This window comes from Macrosteles quadrilineatus, unplaced genomic scaffold, assembly GCF_028750875.1.
Source record: "Macrosteles quadrilineatus isolate MER2022 unplaced genomic scaffold, UCM_ALF_1.0 Scaffold_8__2_contigs__length_117827958, whole genome shotgun sequence".
NCBI classification, from domain to species: domain Eukaryota; kingdom Metazoa; phylum Arthropoda; class Insecta; order Hemiptera; family Cicadellidae; genus Macrosteles; species Macrosteles quadrilineatus.
In genome coordinates, this window is record NW_026542601.1 from 107,855,047 (window position 1) to 107,874,788 (window position 19,742).

A 19,742-nucleotide genomic window follows, 5' to 3' on the forward strand; every position below is an offset into this window, starting at 1 on the left:
ATTGTTTTAATGAAAACCCTTTTTTACGAGATCTTGTATTACTCTCCTCACATAGAAATTTAGTGATAAACAATACGTATGAATTTATATATTTCACTAACTATTCTTTAAAAGCAAAACATCATCCTACACCTTGATAAATAATATACGAAACCTTATTATTAATATTACTTGGAAACATTATATGTTATTTGTGTAACATTTTATAAAACAGTTTGGCCATAAGCAACCTAAAAGTAATCTCAATACTGTGCTAGAGAGAGCAGGAAAGGCTTAAGAGAAGTTGCGAATATTATTTGAATAATTCAACAGAATGATATATCTCCAACTATTTACATGAATGTATCTTAACACAATGCAAATGGTAGAAAACTATTCTTCTCACTAAAACATATCACTTTTATTAAAATATCTATAAGTAACTTTTGTAACGTTTTATTTTCTCATGAGCTTTCATAATAGTTTTATATTTAAATATGTATATTTCAATTAAAATGTCATTCGCCTATCATCTTCTAATATAAGAAATGCTAAGGCATACATTTAGGATACAAATCAGAAAAATGCATTTTACTCATACAAAATATTTTGTAGCTTCAAATTCAGAGGTTCAAAACCAGCTGTTCCTCATCATTGGGATCTTCATAAATGATCCTCACTGGTAAACCAGCTAATCTTAGTCAGTAACAAGGCTACACTACACGGATCATCTCACTCAATTCTACACTCACCCTTCACTCATATTTGGGTTAACATACGCACCTGGGTAGCTTCCCCATCTCAAATAATTGATAATTGATGTCTATTCTAAAGAAATAAAGTGTTTACTACTTGAAAAAACGTTTCATTCCAATACTCATAATGGCGTATTAAATTAAATTTAGTCTACTTTACAATTTATATGACCTTAGTCACAAAACCTTTACAAACACTTTATTTCCACGGGTTGACCTCACTATCATCATAGTAAACTTGTATTTGCACTTTATTTTACGACCATTATGACCCATATCAATAAAAGCTTAGCTGTGCATAAACATAAAAACAAAATCGAATAGATTATGCAAACGTTGTAGTAAAAATAAAGTGTAACGACGACAATAATACTTCTAGAGCAACATAGCTACAACTAAGCGGTAATATTATTGGCAATATCAACTCGGATTTTCGCTTGCAAAGGTTACATATTGCTATTTGAGTTTGTGATAACATTCGTAGGGTAAGTTTGTACATCTGTTTTAGTTGACATTTTTACTATGAAATTTAGTAAAAATTAACATGCTTAGCTTGTTTTTAAATATGAATGCAGAATTTTCCACCTACAAAAACCAGCTGGTTGATTTTACTTCTCATATGAATTAAAGGGATTTTGTTTTTTTAATAATTTTTTTGAAATCGTAAACCGGGTTAGATTCAACGAACAGTTTTAAAGTAACATTCCAACCTTATATTTTAGAGTAAAACAAGAACGAGAGCACTAGCAAGCCTCAATTACAAAAGCCTCTCCAGTCTAGGACGTGGGGTCTTTGTTAGGTTAAGAGTACTTCTGGGTCTCAAACGTTCCGCTCCAACTTAGGTAGAAATATTTCCAAGTGTTGTTACACTAAACGATTTCAAGGTGGCTCTGTATATTCCAAACTAAAACGAAAGCTTCTAATTACAGTTTATTTATCATTTTGTGTTTACTTCGTTAATATATGAGTTCACTTTTTCCCCTTTTTAATTAAATTTTATTGAATAACGTGTGATGTAAAATACATCGTTTTGATGAATACTTTCTGTCAATTTTTCAAATACTGAAAGCTTAGATTTCCTCTTTATTCTATTACTGTACGCAATAGTTATTGATAGAGTAAGTTTGATGTTTTCATCAATGCTAAAGACTAAACGAAATATAGCATTTATAATTTGAAGTTCAATACATACATGACCTTAACTTCATAAATGTTTATGATCTAATAAATCTAATAATACAATTTTTTTTTAATATCATATTTCATTACTACTACCAAAAGTGGCTATTTCTGTTGTGTACTCAAGTTTTATGTGTGAGGCAAGCCCCATACTGGGACAACCATACTTCACGTGAGAGACGAAGTCAAGCGTGTGATAGTTATTTTCACATGCTAGGAAAATCTGAGGACGAGGATAACTGAAGCAAGCACCGGAAAATCACTAATTTATGAACGTTACTTTTCATCACGACACCTACTCATATACAAAATAACAGATTTTAATAAAATCAAAACTATTATATTTCCTGCTAAAATTAATTTTAATCAATTCGTTTATTAAACTAATGTTCAACTAATAAAATGGACAGTGTAAAGGATATAGTAGACACACATAACAAGGTAAAATTAGAAGTTCAATTTTAAGTTTATATTCATTGTGCAGTAAACACGCACTACAAGCCTAGACACAGCATATGCATTGTTCTTCATTTGTAGCTAATGTGTATTTATGTTCATATTTTGTGTTGTAGAACAATAAAAAAGCTGAATTAAATTTTGAATTCAATTTAAATTCGATAATAGAAATGATCTGTAACAAACACTAACGACTGTAGTGGGCAAACCGAGAACTCATCAAAGGAAAGGGAAAATCAGCTGATGGTTTTTCCTTTGCTCTAGATTAGAGCTTGGGAATTAATTACTTATATAGAATAAAATCTCTTTAAAAATAAAGACATTCTGTTTGGGGTTATGAAAAATATATTTAATATACAATTGATTAATTCATGTCGTCTTAAATGCAAATAAACTCTCTAGGCCAAAAATATGCACAAAGATAAGCTAAAGTTGAAGACTCGCGTGCTCATGTAAGAGGCACTTTCAAACACGCGAGGAAAACATATGTTGTCTGAAATGACTGCAAAAATATTCTTTGCTTAGAAAGTAAACTATTTTTAAAATAGTTGCCAACACCACAATTGAACCACCATTGGCGAAATAGCGATGTTAAATAATGTTCTTATTAATGTAGTTTGACATTTATAACTCATAAACAACAACACAACATCGTGTTAAAAGTATCATAAATTCGATGCTCTCATAAATAAATATTTTATTTTATAAAGCACGCATAAAATACTGTACGGACTCACTTAGAAAAACTTTACATCCCTCACAATTACACGATTACCCTGAATTTGTTTTATTCAAAGAAGAACAAAATACATACACGAACTTATTTCTAGTTAGGAGCATGTTGTTGCTGTTGATGCATTGTTGTGCTGTTGTTGGGCACAATCAACCTTTGTTTGTGCCCAATTAAAACACAGCTCCAAGGTTAAGAACATTTATATTTAGTTATTCCTCTACTCGAAAGTTAAATGGTACTCCAAGGACTGTACTCCAAGGTTCTTTACAAAACATGAAATATACTGAGAACAACTTGAAAATGAAACAAAACTTATTCTATGCTGTTGAGTAAAGTGTTAAAAATTTCTTCACGCAAGGTTCAGTTACGTGGTAGAATGGGAGCTTAAGAAAGCCTTATAAGATCTTAAGTATGACTTCTGAAATTTCTTTCCGTAGAAAGTAATCAAACCAAAACCCTTACTTTCTTTCCCATCATGTCCTTTGGGTTTCCTTCAAGTCTAAAATATACAGATTACAATATAATGTCTAGAACGAATAGATCCAGTTTACAACCCATAAACAAATATTTTCAAATCTTGTTTCATGTTTTGGCCTTCAGATGTATAACTACTCAGGATCTCTTTAACATACATATAAGTATGTTGTCTATTTTCTAAGTGATAGTAGTACTTCAACATTGCTTTTTCTATTTTATGTAGCCTACCTTTGGTTCATAGAAAAAATCACAAATCACTAAATAAAGTTATACTTTTTATGCCTACTTGTGTTCTTTTCCATACAAGCTCCCGGTGCTAACAAAATGTGATTTTATACACAATCTTCTTGAACAAATCCAGATTCAATTATAATATTACTTAGAGTAGTAACGTTATCTGAAGAAGGAATGGCAAGAGGTTGCCTTATCATGACATCAGATCCTCATTAAGGAAGGTGGAAATATTAACACAGGTTTTATAGTATTTTAAGCTTCAAGATTTAGATCAATAGCATTTTTTTGTATAAGTTTGTCTTTTACTAATATTTATAAATAGTAGGCCTATTAATAAACACTATCGTTCTAAAGCGGTCACAGTCCTATAGGTATAAAATATTTATTTTCTAACTACGAACTATGTATTGGGAAAAGTGTGAGCTAAATGTATGTTTTAGCTCATTATTTATATCTTTGTTTTTACTAAATGGGAATATTTCACAATTTATTGTTCTAATAAAAACGTTGAAAACTTGGTCTTGCCACTATCTATCGAAAACCTTTTATTTTGTAGAGCCATCTTTTGATGGCCCAATAACAATATACATATGTGATTCATAATTATAAGTCTTGCTAGAATTTGATTCACTATGTAATTCAACACTTATTTATCAAGCTTCATCATTATGAAACATTGTTTATGCTTCGTTAGTTTAAGATAGTTAATACACTTCAACCACAAGTTAACGTTTTTATTCAGCTCACTAGGAATTGTCCTTAATTTTTAAAACTCCTTCCTAATGTGCATCTAATCATCAAACACGAGCTACAACTCAATTGACTAAACTTTCGTTATTACTGATAAGATACTCAAAGAGAATAAATACTTTTGCAAATCATAGGAAATTGTGGTAATTTTTACCATTTTGTATAGGTGTAACTTTATTTTCTTTAGCAGATAAATTGATATTATTTACAACATTTTGTACAAACATCGTTTTTAATTTACAGTATCCTCACTCTTCCAAATTAATAGAGGCTTAGAGCATTTATTTCGTTAGCAAGTAACCAGTTCTTTGTTATAGAATAGAGACGATATTATATTGCAGTTGAAAACTTCCGATACTGTAATGTAATCGTCTGGTCCAGCCCAGTTACTCTAATGACCAACTAGCCGCAGGAGCCCAGAGTTGTTTATATCCTCTCAATAATACTCTAGACCAGTGAATTCCCCATTACGTAATTGTTACTAATAACGTATCATTTGAAACAGTTGCAATTAACCGTTACACACGTTGACAGAGTCTTTATTGAGTTTAATCATACATTTTGTTTATAATCATTGTATTTTACCGTGCACAGTTTTTTGTGATAACTGAAAAATTGTGACGGTTTAAAAATTAGTTTTGAAATAAAAAAAATGTCTTTTTTATACATTTTCGTAACGGCTCTCATTGCTAAAAAAAGTATAACGGATAGCGCCCAATTAATTATGTTATAATACAACAGGAAAAGCCGTAGTCGCAACCATCTTTTCTTTTCCAATAAAAAAAACCACCTGTGCCGGAAGAAAGTTTTTGCGTTTTTTTCTTAATGATTTAAAAACCATTGGCAGCATCAAATTAAAAACAAAACCAATAAAAAAACTATCTTATAGGAATTGATCCATATTCCATTAAAGAGGTGTTTCCACAATTAGCTAGGTTTTTTTGATTTTCCCATAAAACCCCATAAAATAACGGAACAATCAGATTTTCCCAAAAAATGGCCCGAACGATTTTGATAAAAATTTAGTATGTTATAGTCCTTTATATTCTGAACAAAATTGTACAAATCCCATTTCTATAAAAATTACGGTTCAAAATTTATTGAAAATAATGTTATTTTCCCTTTAAAAGCACCATTAAATAACGGAAATAATTGATTTTCTAAAAAATGGCTAGATCGATTTTGATAAAAATTTAGTATGCTATATTCCTTTAAATTCTGAACAAAATTTTACAAATCCCATTTCCGTACATTTACTCTGACCGCTGACACATGATAAAGGTTGTTGACAAACTTATGGGAGAAAGTATGTGTCAGAATGCTGATACCGTTTATTTGATTTGATTTTAATTACTTCTTTCCTTACAAAGCACGAAATGAAGGAAATAAGATCATTAAATTATTGATCGACTTTACGTGGGAGCTTTGACTATTAATACAACTTTGACAGACAATTCAGTCTGCAATAGTCAATGGTGGGAGTGATGAATAATATGATAACTTTCTTAGTATTGTAAACACTTAAATTGATATTTAAGGTGTATGTTTAGAATTCTTAGTTTTTATTTTATTTACTTCTATCGTTACAATGTAATGCAAATGTAACTGTCATATAATATCTTAAGTCATTGCTAAATTTGGTTCATAAAACTCAATGGAAAATAAGGATTTTTTGTTGTTATTTCTATAGATTACATACTTTTCAGGGTTGTCACCTTTAACTGGTAATTGATTTAGATTGGTACGAACTGTGAGTTACGACATTCAAGGAAAAATAAACACATTGAATTTAATAGTTTTATTTTAAAGAGTAATGGCTAAAATAACGTTACGATAGAACAATTTACAACAAACGCCTAGACTTATTACATTTCCAACAATATAAACACTCATATTAAAATATAAACATCAGAAGCGTAGCGAGCATGACTATACAGAGCGTTGAAGGACGAGGATATGGTGCGATTGGTTGAGGAATGGTGCTTTGGAAGGTTGGAGGGTGCGATGGTTTGGTGGGGGGGGGGTTGCGATGGCGAGGGGGGGTTGTCTACGGGGCTCAGATACAACCCACCCAACCCATCACTGGGACCAAGCATGGTGGGTTGAAGGTTAGGTGACGCTAAACAAGAGCAACCAAGTAGAACAGACACATTACATCTAGTAGTTTGTCTTTTAATATCATTTCGTTACATATTAGCTGAGGTATTTGAAATTTAACAGTCTTTCAATACCTAAGAGTACCGCTCCTATGTACAAAAGTCAATATTTACACCGAAATTAAGTGTTCAAGCACTAGGTATATTTATTTGGGAAAGTAGGAGATATTTGTGTTCTAGTAACCTTTGTTCCATCAGTTGAAGCAAATAAAGCTTGAAACTTTACAAACTACAGAATAATATTATCAAAGTGACATTAAATGCATAAGTCAAACCAAGTTGTAAGACAATAAGTTTAACAGTATAATTAAATTCATATAATTACGTTTAAAGATGTTAATAAATTTTACTAAACCAAAACTACATGGTTATAAAACTAGAAACAAATAAAACTGGACTATTTTCTGGTAATGAAATACACAAATGTTATTGGTTGAATCTTGGAAGAAACATACTACAGTATCCTTGGATATACTATGTTTAAGAAATATTGTCATAAACACTTAACAATTCCAAAATTATTAAACACGTTCCAAAACAAACTATAACACTAAACACGTTTTAAGAGACAAGTATAAAAAATAATAAAATGCTTCATTAAGAGTTTTCACTAATATCACTTCACGGGGAATTTCCATATTGTCACTAATATCTCACAAAGTCACAGTTGCACCTCGATATGTAACGGTTACACAGTGCTGGAGCTTTTCTCACTACTGCTGCCTGGGCGGGCGCCATGGCGGTTGCCTAACTACAAAACAGTCTCGTTGGTACACGTACGGGGACCGTTGACTAGGGAATACCTGGAACTGCCACCACCGTTGCGTCGTGTCACCTGTAAAAAGTAACAGTTGCACCTCAATATGTATTAGTTACAGTGCTGGAGCTTTTCTCCCTACTGCTGTCTAGCTGAGCGCTATGGCGGTTGCTTAACTACAAAACAGTCTCGTTGGTACACGTCCGGAGACCGTTGACTAGGTAATACCTGGAACTGCGCCACCGTTGCGTCCTGTCACCTGTGAAAAGTCACAGTTGCAACTCGGTATGTAATAGCCACACAGACTGGAGTTTTTTTGGAACCCCTTTCAAGAGATATTATACATTTGATTGTTAAAGGGCATAGTTAATCCAAATTTGCACACGTGTAAATAGGGTGTAGTACATTACTATATTAGTAGAGAAATTGAGCCGAATGAACAAATCTGCTTTTGTTAGTGATTTATTTGGTCAACTATGAGGACTTGTCAATATAGTCATACCGTTAATCAAAACAGTGAACTTCAAGTTAGCTTTTAAGGATTACTATTTAGCAATATTGGTCATTACAACCACTTGATTAAAGTAACTTTTTTCTTGAACCCTCTTACCACATAGTGAGAGTATTTTTTCATAGCTCATTTTATAAAAAAAGTATAAACTTCTACTGTTTCGATTCTCACTACAAAATTGCAGTTATACTACAAACATCCTCAAAAGGTATAAACCAAAACAGTACCTGAACAGCTCCTCGAATGAACAACTCCTTGAACGTCTCTCGGAACTGACGGCTCATGCCGCAGTAGATGGCGAAGTTGATCGGGTAACTGACGATGATGAAGAAGTTGGTAAACAGGACCAGGACATTAGCCAGGTGGTAGTCCAAGAACTCCTTGATGCTGCTGGATATCACGTGAAGCACCTGTTCAAGTGGTTGAATTACACAACTATCATTGAATAGGATCGTGTATTTTTATTAAGCTTCTGAAGAGGAAAATCAGTATCAGTTGGCATATTTAAGCTAGCTCCAAAAGCTATACTTTAAGATATGTTTATGTATACTACCATAGGTTATTGATCATTTTACTTATACAAGTATTTTCCCATAAAGGCGAGCGTAAAAACACGTTGTTGCTACACGATCGCCATATGAGATTCACCTTGGTCGGCCATTAGTTTAAGAAAATTACCGTAAAGAACTTTAAGAACATAAGCTAAAAAGTCGTCTCACAAATTAAGTTTACACTTTTTCAAATCTAACTACTCATTTTTGATTTACAACAATTTTAGTGACAAACACTATTCACTGGGTATACCTCAAAATCTTCGATGGCTATCAGGCAACTGTAGACTTCCACTTTATATAATCATTCACATAACCTATAAAACCTCAGACTCACCGTGACAACAGCCAACGGTATCTCGGTGCACAAGAAGACAGTGACTACGACGATGAGCATGAGAGTGGTACAGTTGGAGTCTCGCAGACGCTTACATTCGCTCTTACGGTTCTCCTTGAGCAACTTGTCCCGCTTGAGCTGGGCGTCTCGCAGCGCTCGGAACAACAGCACGTTCAGCACCACCAGACAGATGCAGGGGACCATGTGTACGAAGATCACCCGGAACCCGAAGTATACGGTGAAGTAGACGTCCAGGGACAGCCAGTGTTCCACCCAGTAGGCGAAACGCTCCTGGATAAGCAGTTTGGGAGAAATCTTTAATAGTCAACCATAAATGAAAATCAAATTGTTATATTTGTTTTAAGTGTTTGGTGACCTCTTTTAATTTTGCATTTTCCCGCGGAAAAAAAACTACCTTTAGAACGTATCCAGTAAAGCAAGAGGTACAGTACAAATATGAATTGCACTGATAAAAGTTAGAGGCAGATACCAGGATTCGAAACCACGACGTTGGCTCAAAGTTCGTGGGGCATTTTTGATGACAGCTTCCGGATTACGTTGAATATATAAATTTGTGTAAATACCTGTGTCTGTGTAATTCAATAGTTGCAAAGTCACGCGAATAATTTTAACATCTGATGAATCTGATGAAGTGATTGTGACATTTTCTGGACGCCTGAAGAGGACTTCTTCAAGAAGTTGAAACTAGTCACATGACTTTGCAACTATTGGATTACACAGAAGAAGGTATTTACATAAATTTATATATTCGTGGTGTCACCGACTGAGGCGCTGACTCACAAAAATTGTCAAGTAATAAAATAGTCGAGGTATATCAGATGGATTTTAGTTCAGAGCTAGACCAAATTGAGGTTTAATAGATGGACTTTGTATTGTTAGGTTCAGATTTTTATTTCCAGGAATATGAGTAGTTAAGCTAAGCATAACTACTATTAAAGGTTTCCTGTATTATCTTGGTTTAATTAAGAGTAACTATATCAAGGACTGATTGAAAAATCCGTAAAACTAGTAATGACAATCTTTATTTTCATGCAAAGCTTAACAAAATTAAATATTATATCCATTTTAGGATATTAACTTTAATTTCGTTATGTTCAAAAAATTAAATATTTCTAATAATTTAAGTATTGTACAGCATAGTTACGGTTTAGTGTGATATGTATTATTTATTTAAGAGTAGCTGTATATACTAATTACCCTAAACTAAAGTACCTACCTACGTATGTTTTTATGGTTATATGAACTCCACTATAATCATGCTACAAACAGATTAACTTATTATCAAAATGTGCCAACAAAAACTTTTGAATCAGAAATTAATACAATCGGTTAGTTTAAGTCAAAATGTAAAAGAACAAGTTTGAAAACTATCAACACCAACCATGGAACAATGATTGTATATGTTTAACAATGTTAATAGGCATATGTCTTACCCTACAAACTGTCACAGCATCCTGGCCTCTCCAAGAGATGGTGAGGGGTTCATACACCCTGTCAATGAACCGGGGGAATTGATGTAGAGTTGCCAGCACAGCGATCCAAGCGACACATTTGAGAACTCGAGGCATCGTGCACCACGTCCTGGCTACGGGAGCATGGCACACGTAGATGTACCTGAACAAATGAAACATTCGATGTAAGACATGTAGAAAATGTCTAACAAGTTTAGGAACTGGTAAAGAGTGGCACACGTAGAACAATGGACCATTCTGTCTTGGACACGTAGAGAATATATAACGAGTTTAGAACTAGTGTACACTTTAAGCCTCTCACACACTACCAGACCAGACCGTCCGGTATGGTGTCTGGCACGTCGTATCGTGTGTGGGGCTGTCTGCGGACCAGTTTTCTCAGACCAGACTGTCCACGTGTCTGATGGTTGGGCACCTGCTACATAAACCTTCCACAGTTATCTATAAAAATATAATTAAAGGACACACATATAAGTGTTTAAATAAAAATCAGAGTATGGAAAGAAGCAATTAAAGATAACTAAGGTTGGAAGATACAATTTCTTATACTGGTATGTTTATAAATGTCCGTTGCTACCTTGAATTCTAAAAATTCTTACCCATGTTGAGCTTTTAATAAAAAGTTAAATCAAGCTCATAGGCCCCGTTTATGCACCAAGTGCGGGAGCGGTGCGATAGCGGGCCCGCTCCCGCTGTAAATGAGTCTGTTTATGCACGAAGAGCGATAGCGGTAGCGGTTGGTTAAAGGAGAATGGAAGGGGGACACAGTCTTGCCAACTCAAACTCTGCCAAATAATTAACACAACTATTTGTCCTAAGTGCACGTGCGCGTGGGTCAAGTTGGCAACCCTGGCTTCAGCCCAAGCAACCGCTGCGATTCCTAACTACACAGCGGGCGAATTAGAAATCGCAGCGGGAGGTCAACCGCTATCGCTATCGCTCTTGGTGCATAAACAGCCCCATTTAACTCAATGGTGTTAGAAATCGCTCCCGCTGTCGCTACCGCTACCGCACTTGGTGCATAAACGGGGCCATAGATGTAACCACAACCAGTTATTATTGTGGTTATACGATTAGTATTCTTTAAACATGAGTTTCACATCTAGACTAGAATAGATAACTAGTAGTATATATCGTGAAATGATATTCGTTTGTAAATCTAAGGTAATCGTACAGTTAGAGAGTTATAAAACTACTATCCTTCTGTTGTTCAATGTAAACTAGATTTAAAAAAATTGTGTTTACAATATACATCCTGATTTTGTACACACCATATAACTAAACTTTATGGTATATTTCAAAATACGAAAATAACAATAGTAAACTGATAATCTACTACTCAACCAATTTTTCTGTGGTTCAACAACCATAAAATGGGAAAAATGTTATAACCTCTCCTAAAAAACTAAAAAAAGCAAATATACCATCATAAATCATAAATCGTTAATAGATTGTATCTTGCCAACTACATAATAATTAGGGATAAAAGGTCAAAGTGCTTTGCTGTAGTCCATTAAATATAATCCGGACGTATTAAATCCACAAAGTGTTAACTCAAAATGGGCGAGATTAGCGGAGGATTATCAATCCCAACCAGTTCTGATAGAAACTTCCCTCCATCAGCAAAAACTAATTAACATCACTGCTGATCCCACTCTCTGGCCCGTGAATGTATTTATATCCGAATATTGAATTCCCTCTGAAACAAGAGAGGCTACGTTCTCTGTTCAAGGCTTCCCATTCAGAGTACCTCAACAACTAATTAACAAAATAATCTAATTAGTATGCATGTGTATGGCTTGGAACCGAATGCATTTCTGATTCACAAATGTATCTGTTTCATAATAGTTGAATTTTACAAATTCGTGCTATTTATTAAAATTAATTTGTTATCGGGAAATAACAATGATTACCTACGTACAAATACTTATAATATTAAATCTCTAATTCGGTGTAATTTTGAAAGGGCAACAGCACTCCTTTAATATATTTTAGAATAAAAAAAAAGTTAGGGTAGTAATTAGGGTATAGCTTATCCCTCAAACAGAAGTATTAAGCATCTCAATATAAAATGTAGCTATAATTGCTACCTCTTGTATTTTTACAACATTTTCTTGCATTTTCTTGTATTACCAATCCACACAATTTGCATTTGGATACAACAACACTAGTCTTTTAAAACATACCTATGACTCTTATGCTGTCTAGCTATCCTTCATATTCTGACATAACAGCACTTCCAGATAATTTTTTTACCTTTGTACAGCAAGGGCCAACGTAAGCCAGATGGAAGCAGTGTGAAACAATGCCGGAATGACTTCGTTCATGAACGCCCAGGCGTAGCAGGCACCAACAGGGGTGAGGGGTTTGTAGTGGTTACCAAACGTGTACATGTAGAAGAGCCATGGGGCGGGGAAGAGTAGGGTGAACATGTCCGACAGAGCCATCGCCATCAGCACGGCGTTGGTGGGGGTGCGCATGTGCCTCTTACTCAGCACTACTACTATCAGCGTGTTGGCGACAATGGTGATCAGCAGCAGAAACGGCATCACATAGCTGTAATGATACAAGTATGCTATCAGACATCAACACTGCGTTGGTGGGGGTGCGCATGTGCCGCTTACTCAGCACCACTACTATCAGCATGTTGGCGACAATGGTGATCAGCAGCAGAAACGGCATCACATAGCTGTAATGATACAAGTATGATACTGCATATCTTTCTGCGTGTGTACCGTCAGGTTCTAAGGTGTACTTTATCCTTACTGAAAAAGTCAAGCCTAATAAAGTAGGCGAGTTTCTCTCTCCCCAATGAAAGACCTAATCGCCCGGAAAGGTAATTTGGACACGATTTTCACAACACTGGTAGAGGTTGCCTTCGTAACAGAAATTGGCCTTTCTGGTCAATTCCTACCTCAAGCAATTAGAAAAGGTATTAAGGAAATTTGTAGTCGAAGTTACCACATTAAAATGTTTTAGTGGTACATAATCCTAAAATTAAGTATTTAGGTAATGTATGTCTGTTTCTAAGTCTTTATCTTTTACTTTACATTTCCCCGTGTGGACGGAAGGCCACTGAAGCCGGTGCGTATCCAATATAGCCAGGGATGAGCCAATATGGTACACGGATAAACTATACTGATCAAAATTAGTGGCAGGTACTAGAACCCGAAACCACGAAAGGAATGCCTTTGTCCTAAAGTTTTGGGTGCTACCGACTCACCAAATATTCATCTAGGTTGTACTTGAATGATTCCACTATTTAACTTAATTAAGTAGGATATATCAATACAATACGTCACTATAGCACACTTACCCATACATGGGCTGAGCATATTCTATAGGGAGCTCAGACGTAACGTTTATGTAATGCAGGGTTCTGTTAGAGGACGCAGTGGTCGAGGTGAGGTTCCAGTCTTCCAGAGAGAAGTTGAGGTTGACAGCTGCTTCCGTGGTCAGTGAGAGAAACTCCACCACATCCAAACCCTCCATGACTACGCCCTGCTGGCAGACAGTTAGACTATAAATCCTAAGCTCTAAAATAGTGATGTGTATACTTCATTCATCCATAGTTTGCAATCTGAAGATAACAAGTTAAAATTGTAATAGTTTTAAATAGTATTTTGGTAGCAATATTTCCAAAATTGTACAATAAATTAACATGTTGACCGTCAGCTATAATGATCTATTGGCTATGTTAGCTGTATTGATGTATATTGTAGCTATATTGGGATGTTAGCTAAGTTCATCTATTGTCTAAGGATTAACTATACGATCTTTACTATAAGATATTGAAATCTAAATGGTTGTCAACAACTGAGCAGCTAATATTATTTTATAGCCATTATACAGTAACTGGAAGTTTTTACAGAACGTTAAACATGATGGTTAATATTTGGGACAACATGCAAAGATCATCTTTTAAGTGAAATAAGTTTTAAAATAGAAAGGTCGTCAAAATAGAAATTATAAAGATAATAAAGTTATATTTGTAAATATAACTATACAATTAAGTGGTGGTTAATGAATCAAATTAAGTGGTGTGTCCATTAGACAAGACTTATGTTGTGTTATCGGAGTTGGTCAAGACGTTGCGTCTTTTTTTTTAAGTTTTGATAAATATTTGAAGTATTAGAACACTAAAATATTAAAAATATTTTATAATTTGTGTATAAGGGACATTATTAGAAGAACATATTCTATGACAATGTAGGATATTAACTGGTCTCTACATTTTTCATTATATTGGCATTTATAAATTTGAATGGAATAAAACAGATTTCTCAATATTCTATTGTCAAAATTTCTTGAATATCATTTTTGAAAGGGAGTACCATTGACTATACAAAGAATATAATTTCCATGTAATGTAAAAATTTGAAGCAAAGAAAATAGGTTCAGGGCCATCTCACCAGAGGGTACAGTGTATTGAGCTAAATAATAAATATAATCAATGCGGTGTCATAGCAAACAACTGATTGATCTATTACTTAACACAAAATATTGGCATTAGTTGGTAGACCATCTCAACATATTGCACCACGTTTTATGGATTTAAATATTTTCATTGCATGGGTAAATTGTATAAGTATAATATATATAAAATAGTTAGATAGTATAAAATTATATACATTAATATAAGATAATTTAATACTCACTGTTAGTTTAATTGATTTTTCTTATCATTTATGCGCCATCTGAGAAAAGAGAAAATATACAAATAATATGGTTTATTTAATTATATCAACGTATCATCCCTGATTACGAAAAATATGTATTTACTTTGCAATTAAACATAACATAACTATAAGTATTAATCAGACCATTATACACAGGAAATCTAAGTTTTTTAGTTATATCATGACAAACATATTGTAAAATTAAATAACGTATATACCGTGTTGGGAGTAGGGTTGGTAACAATCAATGTTATAAAAGGATTAACAAATTGGAATCGTAATTATCTGATAAACAGACATTTAATCATCCACAAAATTGCGCACACCGACATATAGACTCACTTGACGTTTAAAACAGATAACGGTTATTTTGTCATACCAGATTACTGAAAATACAAATAATATATTTAATAAAATCCCTAAACAATATAAATTTTGTTCAGAAGTCTTTCGTACAATAGTATCTGTTGGGCCATGTATTTATTTTACAGTTTATTTGTTTCCCAGGTTCTCTAAATGACTACGAAGATTTTGATTATCTTTTTAAAATTATATGTTACACACGCAAACGATATACTTCAAGTGCTAAGTATAAGAAACCTAATGATCAATTATCGCACAAGTTACATCGTATTTCTTGTGTGATAATGAAAAGAAACAAAATTTAACCGTCATAGAACTCTCTATTTATATGCTCTTTGATAATATGGAGTGCGCTGGTTTGGCAGTGAGAACGTAGGAGTTTTTCTGTACAGTCTCAAGATAAAATAAAAGACTTTGATAATACCAACCCATTGGGTTGAAGCCTACCTTAAGCTTTATGTTGTTTCAAATAATAAAAGATTTGTCAAGATAAAAGAGGAGTAATGCCGTATGTTTTAAATATTTCTCCCTACAAATAAACTTCCAGCAGATAAATTATTAAATAGATATTTGTATATACTAGAGCTCACCCCGTGGTCAAAAACTCGACCAAAAGTATGTATTGTGAAAACTTCTCTATTTTCACCCCACGCTGTAGATAAAACATGTGATTGGAATTTCTTCCATTTCTTTTGCTTTTCTTTTTATATTTTGTGTATTACCTCATCAACATGGCAACTCATAGATCCCATGTAATTTTTGTTATAATTTATTTATTTTTTGTGCTAATTTTTTTGCCTATTAAAATTTTTAAAGGTATTCTGCACATCGAAAGGCAAATATCTTTCTGCGTAATCAAAACAGTTTGCGTATATTTTCCCTGCGATGCACACGAGCTGAGAAAAGAGGTTTTCAAAATGCATGTTTGTCAATTAATATATAGAATTAGCCCCATGTTAAATTTCCATAAGAAAAGTTGAATATTTAATTTTTGACCCAATTAACATAAATATTCTCAAAATACGAATAAAACCTGCACATATAGGACCAGTAACCTCTTTTTGTACAACCCGCGTGTAAATTGGTCCAGTAGTACGGCCAGGGTGGCTGTCGTGAGCTTAAAGGTTTGGTCCCATGTTAAACCTACATAAGAACAGTTGAATTTCCATTTTTGACCCAATTGACATAAATATTTTCAATATACAAATAAAAGCTACACATATAGGACCGACGACCTTTCTTTTTGTACAACCCGCGTGTAATTCGGGTTGTACAAAAGTACAGTAGTACAGTAGGCTAGCTAACATAAATTTTGGAAAAGTTGTTTTTTTATATATAAGATTGTTTGGGAAACTATATAGAGCCAATATGTTTGAATAATTTATAAAATGCCTATGAGTGAAGCATGTGTTTTTATATATCAACGTTTCCCTTGCTATTTATTGCTATTATCTCGATCAACAGATACAACAGTTGATTTATAAAAAAAACATTAAGTATTTGGATTTGTTCTGCTAACTTATGTAGATTGTAAATTACTGGCAAGCCGTTTGCAGTAAAACATGTTTCAATTTACCCATGTGATTATTCAATTGTCGAACAACGTGCGGGATTTAGTGCTAAATGACAACAAGGCAGATTCAATTAGGATGTCCTTGATTAGTAGCTTAACGGTGGAAATACAAAAATATATTTTCCGTTTATAAACTTTGGTTACACCACCTAAGTGTTCTGTAATGTACAAAAACATGATTGTCCACTACTCCATAATAGAAACCACACGTAAACTAAAATATTTAATCATTAAACTACCCAAATATAAACATGAACTATTCTACTAATCTAAACAACTTTAATCATATTATAACCAACAAAATGGAGTATTTTTTATTTATTCTTTAATTTTGCATTAATTAACTGCTTGTGTGTCATGATGGTGGACACAATGCTATGTTATGAGATAATGTTTCGTAAACAAAAAAATTCTATCCATGAAAACAATTTTTTAAATGTATGTATGGATATTCCTTAGAATATTATCACTTTATTGATGTTAAGGATTTACATGTTTTGTAGTAAGACCAGTCATAAGAAATCAAAAGTCAGAGTTCTCAAAAGCATTTACTGTAACACATCAGCTTTTAAAACTAATGTACGGTATTTAAGGTATCACTTTACTCGTCAAAAGTAAATTACTTTTCAAAGCAGTGCCATTTAATTTGCACAGTGTCACTGTTCACCCTGATGCAAAAACCACAAAAAGCATTTAAATGTGTGACTGGACGTCCCTGCTTTACATGATCTCAACTGACAATATTTGACATTTTAGTCACATTTCATTAAACTTTCCCACTTGCTTTTTAAACTGTCAATTTTCACATTACTTTGCTTACCAACAGAGATTTACTTTTAGTTTACTAAAACTAGCATCTATCTCTAAAAAGGATAAATAGCAACTTGACTAAATGAGAACATTTGATAGTGATAGATTGGTTCAATGGTGAAATAGAGCTCGAGGAGTCTTATAATAGATCTGTTTCTGCTTCTTCACAATGGTAGAACTGTTTATAAACACCTCTTCACTGGCTCAATCATTGGTTCAACATATTATGGGGGGATCTAGTAAGTAATTTTATCAAAAGGAAATTCCTTTAATACGTTTGGGTTTTTTTAACGGTGACCTTTGCAGTTTTATTTACAGTTTTATGTTTATAATATTTGAGTCACTAGAAATATTACATTTCAACCAGTTCACAGAGAATTAATTTTCGTTATTTAAATCAGTCCTGGTTTTTTATTAGTTTCTGTAAATGAGATGCAATTGGAAAAGCAAATGTACAATATAATATTTTAACAAATGCCTAAGTCATTTGGAAGAAGAAAAATTGTTTAAGTACTTAAGAGTTTTTATTTTTACAAGGGTTTCGATTTTGAACACTAATAGCAACAAAGGATTTAGATAACAGCAAAGCAGTTTCCCCTAACATATTGTTGACAAACTCATGTTATTCAATCTGGGGACCAATATGCATGCAGAGTTATGCAATGCATGAAGCTTCCCTGTATAGTAATGAGTGTAAGAGTAAATCTTGCACCGGTGTTGCATATAAAGTATGCATTAATTCTAACACCTAAAGTATTCCAAGAGTCTTGGTGTACTTTGACCCAAAGTTAGCTTTCACGCCAAGGATCTTGAATCATCATATTTGTCAAAGGTTACAATAAAATGTATTACATTAAAATAGAACCTATTGGATATTGTTTTAAGCATAATATCTTTTCATTATCAATGATAGCTATTTCAAGACAAATGAGGAGGTTTTTAGGTCCAAACGAGTTTATTTGTTTCTTAACTTATTATTTAATTAATTTATAGCTTAAAAACTTGTGTTTTACATCCGGATGGATACTAGTTTGCGTAGATTTAAAATAAATCTAAACATATTAGGGATAATTTTTAAATAGTCCTCATTTTACACATTTTCATGTGAAATTAAAGTATAGTACATTTTATTTGTTAAATTTATACACAAATAACGAACTACTAGATCAGGTTTTTACTACATGAACAAGGTTGATTTGCAGTGTTTTCAGTTTAGCTGCGACAAACATTATAAAGTGAATCTGTTTTAACTAAAATCCACAAAAATACGCTCACTTATTGAATATTTGATTCAGTAAAAACCCTAAAGCCCACATCACTTTAAAACCCCTCCATAAAAAAAACTATCCATGCTAATGAACACAAAAGCTTATGCAATAGAATAGGTGTTACGTTGTGTACCTCAAGGTTTTAATTTAGAAAAGCTACCAATGTGTTTGAAAAAAAACAAGGTTCTCAAGTAGTGAATAGGTTTAAGTGTTGGGTTTAACCAGCTTATTTGAATACAAGATATGAGGTTAAATCCACAAACCCATATGTGCTCAGAAGCAGTAAGGATTGTTGAGAAAGTTAAATCAGTTCTAAAGAAAATTGGAACTCTTACCAAGTTACGATAGTTTTTCATCGAAATCCCTCCACTTAAGGCTTTATATGTATATAATTGCATAATCATTATGTAATATGTAATATATGTAATATGTAATGTAATTTGTACATAAAATGATTTGTGTAAAAAAATACATTTGTTCAACTTTTTACATTATTTAACCTTAAGCTTCCGTGCATTTACAATCGAACTTAAAAATATCTTTTGGCGAATAATCAAAATCATAAATTGCCTATTTCTTTATGCATTTTAGAACGATGTTGAAGTTTTTATTTTAAATTGGAATGCAGTATTGTTTAATAGTGTCCATAGAGTTATGGGTCGAACAACCTGAAACATTTCG

At 33.2% G+C, this 19,742-nt stretch overlaps 1 protein-coding gene across 2 annotated transcripts in view; it reads right to left on the bottom strand.

The window, feature by feature from the left end:
* Nucleotides 1-6,367: 6,367 nt before the first annotated feature.
* The window catches only part of LOC128999813 (sex peptide receptor-like), a 125,698-nt gene continuing 112,323 nt past the window's right edge, over nt 6,368-19,742 (bottom strand). Inside the window, exons 7-13 of one of the 2 annotated variants that reach the window (XM_054426498.1) lie at nt 15,027-15,065; nt 13,685-13,869; nt 12,625-12,924; nt 10,330-10,510; nt 8,876-9,166; nt 8,215-8,397; nt 6,368-7,554 (exon numbers count right to left, since the gene is read on the bottom strand). In XM_054426498.1, the coding sequence (XP_054282473.1) occupies nt 7,471-7,554; nt 8,215-8,397; nt 8,876-9,166; nt 10,330-10,510; nt 12,625-12,924; nt 13,685-13,860 (1,215 nt within the window). In that variant the 5' untranslated portion in view covers nt 13,861-13,869; nt 15,027-15,065 and the 3' untranslated portion in view covers nt 6,368-7,470. Of the gene's footprint in view, nt 7,555-8,214; nt 8,398-8,875; nt 9,167-10,329; nt 10,511-12,624; nt 12,925-13,684; nt 13,873-15,026; nt 15,066-19,742 lie in introns of both variants that reach the window. The other variant, XM_054426497.1, reaches the window with a different exon arrangement.